This window comes from Leptopilina heterotoma, unplaced genomic scaffold (assembly GCF_015476425.1).
Source record: "Leptopilina heterotoma isolate Lh14 unplaced genomic scaffold, ASM1547642v1 Lhet_54, whole genome shotgun sequence".
In the NCBI taxonomy this organism is placed as follows: Eukaryota; Metazoa; Arthropoda; class Insecta; order Hymenoptera; family Figitidae; genus Leptopilina; species Leptopilina heterotoma.
This window is the reverse complement of record NW_025111118.1, coordinates 3,784,315-3,796,410: the sequence shown is the minus strand read 5'-3', so window position 1 is coordinate 3,796,410 and position 12,096 is coordinate 3,784,315. Positions and strand designations below refer to the sequence as shown.

The 12,096-nt window shown below is 22.8% G+C and overlaps 1 protein-coding gene across 1 annotated transcript; it reads right to left on the bottom strand.

Moving 5' to 3' along the window:
- Nucleotides 1-322: 322 nt before the first annotated feature.
- On the bottom strand, nt 323-4,616 carry LOC122508490 (facilitated trehalose transporter Tret1-2 homolog). The gene is made up of 2 exons (XM_043621888.1): nt 4,327-4,616; nt 323-1,714 (listed from the first exon to the last, which is right to left on the bottom strand). Exons 1-2 carry the CDS (start codon nt 4,403-4,405, stop codon nt 387-389), a joined length of 1,407 nt encoding a protein of 468 aa, XP_043477823.1. The 5' UTR covers nt 4,406-4,616; the 3' UTR covers nt 323-386.
- Between the last annotated feature and the right edge of the window lie 7,480 nt (nt 4,617-12,096).

Below are 12,096 nucleotides of genomic sequence, written 5' to 3'. Positions count from 1 at the left end.
ATTTTTTTTTCATTAAAAGTAATGGAATTGAATTAAAATAAAGCTTTTGGTTATTTATAAACATTTATTTCGGCAGTATTATCATTTATTTTTTTTTTTACAAAACGTATAAAATTAATTATTTTATAACTAATCTACTTTTTTCGTTTCTGATTTTGATTTCAGTCAATATCACTCCTTTCAATTAAACAGATTTTTAACCTCGTTTTCAACTCAATTTCACTGATTAAAATTCAAAATCTAAGGAAAACAATCATTCCTTTCTCAAAAAATAATTAAATATTAAAAATACTTACAACAATAATTATTATTAAATTCCCCCCTTCAAAATATTTTCAACAATAATTTTTATTAAATTCCCCCTTCAAAGAAAAAAAAATGAACAATTATTTCCTCATTAATTCCAAAACTTCCTCTAAATTTTTACCCTTTGTCTCAGGCGTTATGAGAACAATAATAATTGGTCCAATAAGACAGACAAATGAAAAAATCCAAAATGTCGTATAAATACCCAATGAATTATTCAACAATGGTATCATCATTTTCGTGATAAAAAAAGAAATAGCCATGACAATTGAAGCAATCATTATTGCCGCTCCCTTAACTTTAACCGACAAGAGTTCACCAATAAAAACATTTGGAAGCGTGTAAATACCAGCATTACACATAAACTGATATAAAATCAAGCCAACCAATGGTAGCCAACTAATAGACGTGACATCAATAACGGGATATTTCTCGAGAAAAAAATAAAAACCCACAACTGTCAGGAATATTGCCGACATTATACCAGAAAATAAATAAATCGGTCTTCTACCCCAAATATCAATTAATTGAGTGGAAGGCAAACGTGAAAATATCTGAACACCAGCGATTATCATTGCCGCATATTTTGCGTCTAATGTAGTCGAGGCGGCACTTAATTTAAAAATAGATTGCGAATAAGTTTGTATCGCAACTAAACCACTAAATGCCAATGTGACATTCGACAGAATTATAATAATCAACGCCTTTCTACTGCCACGATCGCTGAATAACAAATAAAAACCATTTTTCCCCGAATTTTCATTTAAAATCATTGCACTCCTCATTCTTTCAATGTCAATCATTATATTTTTCCTCTCGCTCGTCTCATTTAATTTCATAAGTATTTCAATTGCTTTTGTTTCTTCATTTCGCATCAAATAAAAATAGGGTGTCTCCAACATTAACGGAAAAAAGCAAATTGCAATCAGTGGCAATGATATCATGACAATATTCATTGTTTCATAATTCAAAAATGCGCCCAATGCGTTAATGAGAAAATTACCCAAATTCATGCAAACACCACTGAAAACAATGAATAAGCCTCGTGAATTTTTTCCACTAATCTCGCCGATATAGGGTGGAAGAAAACTGTAACTACCACCTAAACTGAAACCGGCAAAAAATCTTGCTGCCAGTAAAAAATTATAATTACTCGCAAGATAAATTAATATCCAAGATATTAGATGAGCGATTGCAAAGATAAAGAGAGTCAATTTACGTCCAATTCGGTCCATTAGAAGGGGAATTGCCACGTAGCCGGCGATACCCGCGAGAGAAACAATAGAAGCGACCCATGCTCCCTGGTCCGATGTTATCGAGAATTTGGAATTATTTTTATCTAATAAATATGGCAGTGCTGGCGATGACCACGAGAGTTGTGCTCCCACGTCTATTAATAAAATGTAGCCTGTTGAAAAGGAGAATTTCTCTCAGAAAAATTTATTGCTGGAAATTAATTCGCAGTTATTTATTTGCAAATGATTATTAACATTTATTTGCAAATAATTACTTACAAATATTTATTTTCTTTTTTAACACTAATTTTTACAACAAATGAGAATTTTGTTTATGAGATTTTTCTTCCAAATGAAAATTCAAAGACGAATATTTTACAAATACCACTTGACCTAAAATTCACTTCATATGAAATTTTATTCACCATAAATATCACTTGATAAAAAATCCACTTAAAATGAAATTTTAACATCACTTGACATAAAATTCACTTGGTATGAAATTTTATTTGCCATAAATATCACTTGATATAAAATACACTTAACATGAAATTTTCTTCAACATAAATATTAACCTGACAAAAATTCACTTAACATATGAAATATTTATTCGACATAAATATCACTTGACAAAAATTCACTAAACAAAAAATTTTATTCGACATAAATATCACTTGACAAAAATCGACTTAACATGAAATTTTATTCTTTATAAATATCACTTGACGTAAAATTCGCTTGACGCAAATTGCACTTGAAGGAAAAATTAATTTCACAGGAGATTTTATTCGCCACAAATATCACTTAACACAAAATTTACATGACACGAATTTTATACCCCATAATTATCACTTGATGTAAAATTCACTTGACACGAAATTTTATTTACGAAAAATATCACTTAATGTTAAAAAACTTAAATTCAACAAATTTCACTTCAAGTAATTCCCACTTGGCATAAAATTCACTTGTTATTTTCATTTGTGATAAAACTCACTTGAAGTGATTCCCACTTATAATAATATTCACTTGGCAAAAAATTCACTTGTCATAATTCCGACTTAGTATAAAATTCACTTTGCTTGTTATTTCTTTGAGTATAAAATTATAAATTCTATTACTATAAATTCGTTTGGCTAAAGTCACTTAATTAAAATTACTTGACTGAATTCACTTGACTAAAGAAATGGACTAAATTCGCTTGAATAAATTATTCACTTTACAAAAATCTACTTAACTAAAACTAATTGACCAAATTGCGTTGACTAAATTCACTTTACTAAATATTCGGTCCAAATTTAATTAACTAAATTTTCTTAAATAAATCCACTTGACAAAAATTTATTTAGCTAAATTCACTAGACTAAATAAACGGACTACATTCTCTTAACAGAGTCAAGAATTTATTCAATTCTCTTGAATAAATTCACTTGACAGCAGTTTCTTGACTAAATTTTATTGACTAAATGCACTTGTCTAAATTCACTTGACAAAATTTTTTTGACTTTATTCACTTGGCTAAATTCTCTGAACTAAATTTTCGAGCCTAAATTCATTTGACTAAATTCCCTTGACTTAATTCACTTAGCTAAATTCTCTGGACTAAATTTACTTGACTAAATTCACACAAATAAATTTTCTTAACTAAATTTACATGACTAAATTTTTTTGACTAAATTCACTTGACTAAATTTTCTTCGCTAAATTCACTTGGGTAAATTCTCAGGACTACATTTCCTTTATTTGTCACTTGACTAAATTCACTTGACAAAATTTTCTTGACTAAATTCACTTGGATGAATTCTCTGGACTAAATTTTCGTTCTTTAATTCACTTGACTAAATTCCTTTGACTATAAATTCACTTGGATAAATTCTCTGGACTAAATTTTCGTCATTAAATTCACTTGACTAAATTTTCTTTACTAAATTCACTTGGCTAAATTCTCTGGACTAAATTTTCGTTATTAAATTCACTTGACTATATTTTCTTGACTAAATGCACTTGAAAAAATTTTCTTGAATAAATTCACTTGACTAAATTCTCTGGACTAAATTTTCTTTATTTGTCACTTGACTAAATTCACTTGACTAAATTCCCTTGACTAAATTTTCTTGACTAAATTCCCTCGACTAAATTTACTTGTCTAAATTCACTTGACAAAATTTTCTTGACTTAATTCACTTGACTAAATTCCTTTGACTATAAATTCACTTGGCTTAATTCTCTGGACTAAATTTTCGTTCTTTAATTCACTTGAACTAAATTCCTTTGACTATGAATTCACTTGGCTAAATTCTCTGGACTAAATTTTTGTTATTAAATTCACTTGACTAAATTTTCTTCACTAAATTCCTTTGAATAAATTCACTTGTCTAAATTCACTTGACAAAATTTTCTTGACTTAATTCACTTGACTAAATTCACATGACTAAATTTTCTTGAATAAATTCACTTGAATAAATTTTCTTCACTTAATTCACTAGTCTAAATTCTTTGGACTAAATATTCGTGATTAAATTCTCTTGACTTTTGCTCGACTAAATTTGCCCTTGACTGAATTCACATGACTTAATTTTCTCGATTAAAGTCACTTGACAAAATTTTCTTGACTAAATTAAATTACCACTAATTCTCACTTGAAATATCTCTTTCTTGACATAAAATCTACTTTCCACAATATTTTCATTTGTCACAAAAAAAATTCACCAAAAATCTCACTTGTTGTCATAAAATTAACATAACAAACGAAAAATTAAAAATTCTAATTACATCAAAATCTCACCTGTCAGTATAGAAAAAAACTGTCGCAAATAAATTCTCTTTTTTCTTTCTACAATTCCACTGTGGAGTACACCTTTCATATTTTCTTTCTGTTTTTATAGGAAAATTTTGAAAAATAAAAATCTGAATAAAAATAGTAATGAATACTTCCTCTATATGAGGAAGCAAAAATTTCTCTTTGAGACAACAAATTTTTCTCTTACAGAAAAAAAAATTATCCACTTTTTTACATAAATAGAATTTACAAATGGTTCGTAAAAATAAAAATATTTTACATCATTATACAAATAACTTGACAATGACTTTCAAAGAACTATTCCTATAACTTTGGAAATACAAAATTTTACTTCATGAAATTAATCACAATTTTTCAAATTTATTTTTATCTTATCTTAAAACTAATGACAGTATAAAATAAATAGAAATGTATTAAAATGTCTTAAGTTTACGAGTGTATTGATAGATGAATAATACAAGTCCCATCTATAATCCATTCGTAATATAATTGACAAAGATTTTTTTTCCTTTATCTACTATGTATACAATTATATAATTAATAGCATTTAAACTGACCATATAAATAATTAACTTCTTACTTTATTAATGCTACATTTTTTCCTCTTTCTTCGAAATTGTATCTTATGACTTTTATTTTTTAATTGTTCCTTCATTGCTTTATTTTTAATTAAATTCCATTACCTTCAATTTGTAATTTCTTTACGAAAATTTTTCGTTCTTTAGAAATTTTTTTTGGATTAAAAGAAAATTTATTTGATTCCAACAAACGATTACTTGTTTATTATTAAATATAAAATTAAATAAAAAATTTTTAAATAAAAAAAATAATTAAAAAGCAAACGGTTGGTTTATTAATTAATCAACTAAAACAACGTCTATTCTAATAGTAATAAAATTTAAACAATAAAAAGACTTTTCGAATCGTTCATTTATATTGTTCTTTCATTTTTCAAATTTAAAGATTTCAATATTGTCTCTCTAAACTTGAAGAAAATTGAATTTTAAATCAAGTTTTTGATTAGGTCAAAAGAAAGTACAATAGCTTGTCATTTTATGTCACGTTATTTTTACATATGAAGTAATAATCTTTTTTTTAATAACTATTAAAAAAATGAACCTTTTTTCAGTTATCTCAAAAAAAAAAATGAAAGAAAATTCTAGAATTCTTTGAAATGAAATAAATAAATAAAAAAAATTTAATTCTTTTAATTGTAATTAAATTGTAATGAAAATTAATTATAATTAATTCAATAAAGATTGTAACAAACATTAAATTTAATTAATTTAATTAAATTATAATAAAAATTAACTGTAATTAATTCAATTAAATAACAATTCAACCATAAAAATATTAACATCAATAAAATTAATCTAAAAATTTATAATAATAATATCTTTTAAAATTGAAATTGGAAACAGAAATTAAGAATAGAAATTGCTAATAATTAATGAAACCCTAAAAAGTTAAGGTACGATTTTAGATCATTTCTTATGATCGTGTTACATAAGAAAATAGAAAAGTTAAAATTATTCGTGCTCTAGAAACAAAAGACTCTTATATTACAAACGACGATCGTTAAATGAAAGTAGAATATACAGAATTTTATTTCACAAAATGTCATTTTCGAAAAATTTATTTTTCAAAGTGAATATAAAATCTTCCCTTCTTTATTTCTTTCAATTGTTCTTTAATCTACATTCATTTATCTCTTTTTTAATTCCATATATTATCGACAAATTAAAAAGTCGTTTTTTCAACGTTTATTTATTATTTTACATTTGATTCTTATAATTACTTTTTAATTGTTTTCTCCTCTTTGATCATTATTATTATTATCGTTATTCAGATTCATTATCAACGAGAAAAATAGCAACAATTAATTACCAATTGACAAACTTGATTTTTTGAATATACGAAAATTGTTGAAATCGAAAAAATAAACAAATTATTAATTTTTTTTTTCATTTTCTTCTTATTCTCAATTAACTAATTAAAATCGCAAAATAAAGAAGAAAACTGACATTAACTACGTAATGAAATTGATCAAAGAAGAATAAAAAAAGAATTACCAGATTCAAAGAAATTATTTTCTTATAAATTATCTCATTTTCTATTAATTTGCCATCAGTAAATAAAATAAAAGAAAAGATAAACAGCAAATTTTTTTAAATCACTAAACTTAAAAAAAATTGGCCAATAATAAACTTCAAGTGGAAAAGTTTCATGAATGAACGAATAAGGACGAATTTACCGAACAACTTTTCCCATTAATCCATCAATATCTTATCATTACGATGAAAAAAAAACTATTTTGTAAAGTGAAACTTTTCTGTTTCGACGAAACAAAGAAATCAAATTTGAAAAGAATTTTATAAAATATAAATTATTTTTCAAAGTATAAGCAAAATTAAAACTAAAAATGCAAAATATTTTCCTTTCCCTCTAATTTTTCCTTATCCACTTCAATTTATTCGAAAGATAAAATCAATTAACTAACAAAGTAAAAAATCTATTTCTAAAAAAATCTGTTTCCAAAAAGTATATTTCTAAAAATTCTACTCTCTAAATTTAAATTAGTAAAAATGTTTACTAATGCAAATTTAAAAGACTATTTTCTAAAATTTTTATTTCTACGAAATTTATTTCTAAAAAATTTGTTTCTAGAAATTACATTTCTAAATATAATTTCTAAAAATCTATTTATTTTTTAAACTCTATTTGCGAAGTTAATAAAAACTAAAATTTGATTTTTAATTCTTCCCCCGCAAGTTTTCTCTTAAAAATACCTCCTATAAAATATAAACTTATCTAAAGCGTGGAATTTAAGTTGAAATTGTTTAGAATTTAATGATATAGAATTTTAAGAGTTTCCCATACAATGCTGTTAGATTATGTGAAATATGTAATGAAAATATATCTTTATTGCATATAATAAGCGAAGGAGGTTTTTAATTACGTGAGAGAGAGAATTTAGTATATATTTACATTGTTTATTAAATTTTCCAGTCCCGTGAATAAAAATTATTTTTTTTTTGCATAAAAAACTGCCTTTTATGGCATAGGGTTACTAAGAAGTTTTCCCGCCCGAAGTGAAATAGATTAAAAATACAATTTTCACATTATTATTTTATAAATATATTCTTGAATATGTAAATTATTTAAAAATTAATTTTTCCACAGTTATTTTAATAAGAAGAATTTAATAAAGAATATATAAGAATTTAATAATTTAATAAGAATTTAATAAATAAGAAAAAAATGAAGTAACCAAATAATAAAATATAAATTTTACAAAAGAACTTATCTCGTTTATTTTATATAAATAAATTGTAATAAAATAGTAAATGAGAAAAGTAACAAAATATTTAATAATCTGTTTTCTGCTTGTTTAAATTAAAATGAAGAAATAAAAAATAGTACATCGACAAAATATCAAAATACGAAATAAAAAAAAAAAATAAAAAAAAAATGAAATACCTAATAAAATTAATTAAATAAAATGGTAAAGTAAAAAAATGTTAAATAATTTGTTTTCTGCCCGTTTAAACTGAAATAAACGAATAAAAAAATAGTAAATTAACAAAATAACAAAATACTAAAATAACAAAGTAATAAAAATAATAAAATACTTAATAAAATTGTAAAAGAGTAAAATAACAAAATAATAAAGTAGAAAAATAATAAAATAATAAAATAATAAAAAAACAAAATAACAAAATAAAAAAAAATAAAATAATTACAATATAAATAATAAAAGAAGAAAACCTTTGGAAAAAATTTTTTAATTTAATTAAAAAAAACTCTTGTTTTTGAAATTCATTTCCTTGAAAAAGAGTTTACTTCCATTAAATTGTATACTTCGATTTCAAAACTTATTCACTATAAAATCGCTCGACCTTTCTATATTTATGATTGTGAAAATCTTCCATTTACTATTTTCCATTTTCTCAAAATTTATATCTATCACGAGTTCAAAAAATCAGTGTTGAATATAAGAAATCATCATAATAAGTGTGGGTTCGAAATTCTCTCAATCTATTACAAAAAAAAAAAAACAGAAAATAAAAAACAGGAAAATAAGTGAAAAATAAATTTAAAATACGAAGAAAATTTTAACACACATAAATAATAATAATTCGAATAGAAACACGAAATGACATCCAATTCATTTTTAAAAACTCATTTTTCTCTCGATTCTCGGTTTTCTTTCTATAAGACTCTTATAATGATTAAATCTCATTATAAATTTAATGTAAAAATTGAATGGTTTCAAACTATTGCAAAATGAAAAGAACATATTACTTTTATTTACTTTTTCGATTGTTATGTAATTTATATTAAAAAATAAATATAAATAAATAAATAAATAAAACTTTAGAGTACTTAAAAATTAAATAAAAAATTTTCAATATTTCTTTGCCTTTTTTTTTTAATTTTCCGACAATATAGTTAATTAAATTACCGCCTAGACGGCATCAAAATTCGCTCACAAGCGAAATGAAGTGAACAGAATATGGAAATTCTATCAAATTCTTCTAGTAGAATTCTATAGAAATTTTCTAACTTTTCAACTGGGTAATTAGTTATTAATAAGTTATAAAATAATTATTAATTAATTAATTATTTCATAAAGTAATTTTAAATTAAAAAAAATTATTTTAGTAAAAAAAATCATTCATTTATCATGTGTATGAAATTAAATATTGTTAAAATAATTTTTTAAGTGTGTTTACATATGTGTTTACATATTCGTTAAAGTGATTCATTATTACGAAAAAAAAATTTTTTTTCTTCCCCGTACCTATAATTTTATTTTTTCTTTTGTTTTTCCAAATAATTATAAATTCGTGGAAATAAAATCCCCTGGAGGTCAGGATTATTTGATATAAAATGGGGCTGATTTCCAAAAGTCACATTAATAATGTCGATAATATCCCTCCGGATAGAAAATCAAAACTCAATCGTGTTAATTGTCGGTCACTTTCCAGATTATAATTGATTTGTAATATTCAATATTTATAATGAAGAATTATTCATTTCAATTTATGGGGAAATTTTTTTGTTTCCTTAAATTTTAAATATTTAATATTTTTCAAAAAATAACAATTTAAGTTTATAAAGTTCTAAGCATTATTTTGCAAAAAAGTATTTTTAGAATTAAAAAACAATTCACCTTCAGCCTCAAAAAAATAAAAATCTATAAATATTAAATAAATAAATAAATGAATTAAAATAAAAATATTTTTCTCGATTTAAAGAAATACATTTATTTTCTAGGAGGTAAAAAATATTTATACTTGAAATGAAAAAAATTTCTTTATATAGGCGTAATTTAATCACAACAGGGAATTTCAAAATTTTTTTTATAGTTACATAATAAAACAATTTTTTTCATATGTAAATTCAAAACGTATTTTTTGTGTAGCGACTTTCATGTTTTATTTTTTAAAAAAAGAGTTATTCAAATTGAGAATAGTGTGAAAAGTGCGCATATATATATATCCATTGGTTTAATTGAATACAAATGCCTTTTGGTGATTTTTTTCTAATTAGTCAAGGCTTTTCATTTTGAAACTGAACATATACCGACAAACGCCTACGGAACTAGAAACAAGTATTTTCCTTTTTTTAAAAAAGAAATTTTTCAACTTGAAATATATTTGATTTTTTCTAATTAAATTTCAAATACTATATATAAAAAAATATTTCTTCGCCATTGGTAAAAATTTTGCATTTTTTCTTATGCAAAAAAAAAAAAAAGTGATTTATTTAACAGAAGACTCTTATTTTGCGTGTTCATGAAACGTGACATTTCTAATATAACTTCATAATTTATTTGTAACTCACTTATATACGTCCTCCTATGATAACTTGCCTTGTCATAATACTCCTGTACTTCAGACTTCAGAAATATTTTTCTGCAAAAAAAAAAAAATTGCACAAAAATTACATTATTTTCGAAATTTATTTTTCAATAAATATATTTCAATTGAAAAATGAATTAAATAACTTTTTTTCCCATAAGACAAAGAATTTTAGGAATAAAAAAGAAATAAAAAATTTTAAGTTTTAAATTCGCAAGGAAGGTAAAAAATTTTAGAGGATGCTTTGATAAGGAACTAAAAAAAGACAATAAATTACAATTTATTAGAAAAAATTAAATAAATCCTTCCCTCTATAAGGAAGCTAAAGGTTCAAGCGACATTTTAATTTTTACATAAAATTTTACGATTTCAAATTTTCAATAAATATACCATTTTCAATAAATTCTCCTAAATTTAAATTTTCTTTCCAATTTTATCTCCGTTCTTTAATTATTAAATAAAAAATTTACTGAGTAAATTTTACCTATTATTTATGGAACATAAACGCAAAACTTATTACTTCAAAATATTTAATATCTTTTAATGGAAAAATGAATTCTTCTTCAAACAATTATTTTTAGTGTACAAATTTTTATATTAAATTATTCTGAATTAACTAATTAATTATTTAAATTTAAATTAATACTTAACTGATATTTCAATTTAATTAACCCATTAAATTAATTTTTATAATCAAAAATCAAAACTTTCTGTTCCTAAATTTTTGAACACGTTCAAAAATATATTTTTTTTTTTTGCTTTTCTAAAGTTTTTACAAGCAAAAAAGAAGTTAAAATAAGTTTACGGGTTTTTTATTAAATTATTATTTTTTTCAGATAAATCTGGTACTGTTTATTTTTTAAATAATTTATAATGATAAAATTTTATATTTTTTTTCAAATAAATTGAAAATTTTAAAGAAACAAATTGTTTTCTTTATTTTTGCTTTCAAAAAATGTGGTGTAAAAAAGAAGAATTAGTTTATAAAAAAAAAAAAAATTAGTTTATAATTAGTTTATAGTTTTATGTTGGTTTAATTATTTGTTATTTAAGTAAAACTGGTAATTTTTATTTTTCTAAATAATTTATAATGATAAAATAAAAATGTAGGCAGTAATAATGATTGCATTTATAATAATAATAATAATAACAATAATAATAGTAATAATGATATTATTGAATTTATAATTATATGTATGAGACGATAATTATAATTTCAAATTTATTATTAATATTATGCAATAAATTATTTATTTCACCCACGTTGGAAAAATTGTCAGGTCCAGTTGAAAATAAGTCGATATCATTTTTTTCTAAATTCCAACTGGAAATTATAATGAAAATTTTATTGAAAATTCGAGGAAAAATCATATTTTAGAATTTTTCATGAATATTTACCCGGAGATTTTTTCCAAAGTTTGTTTCTCAATAAATTAGATATTATTATTTATTGAAGAAACAAACTTTGAAAGAATTCAGAAGGAAATATTCTATGAAAATTCCAAAACACATTTTTTCCAAATTTCCGATGAAATTTTAATTTATTTATTATTTGTTTTCATATTTTTATTTTCCCCATTTGGAAAAATTTGCCACTTTCAATTGGAATTAAGTCAATATGATTTCTGTCTAAATTCCGACTGATGGAGAATGTAATGAAAATTTTATTGAAAAATTATTTATTTATAATAATAATATTATTGAAAATATATTATTTAAAAATTTATTTGGTAAAATTCTGTTTGGATTTCTGGAAAATATTTTCCGTTTAATTTTCATCAAACTTTTTGTTTTATTTAAATAAAATACATTTGGAATTTAAATAAAATATTTTTGATAATAAATTGAAATTAATTTTGTTCTGGGATAAATGAAATAATTTGAAAAC

Coding starts and splice junctions, on each gene's coding strand:
- LOC122508490 (XM_043621888.1), bottom strand. CDS start 4,405: ATGAAAGGTGTACTCCACAGTGGAATTGTAGAAAGAAAAAAGAGAATT. Junction 1,715..4,326: donor GTTTTTTTCTATACTGACAG/GTGAGATTTTGA, acceptor CCTTTTCAACAG/GCTACATTTTATTAATAGAC.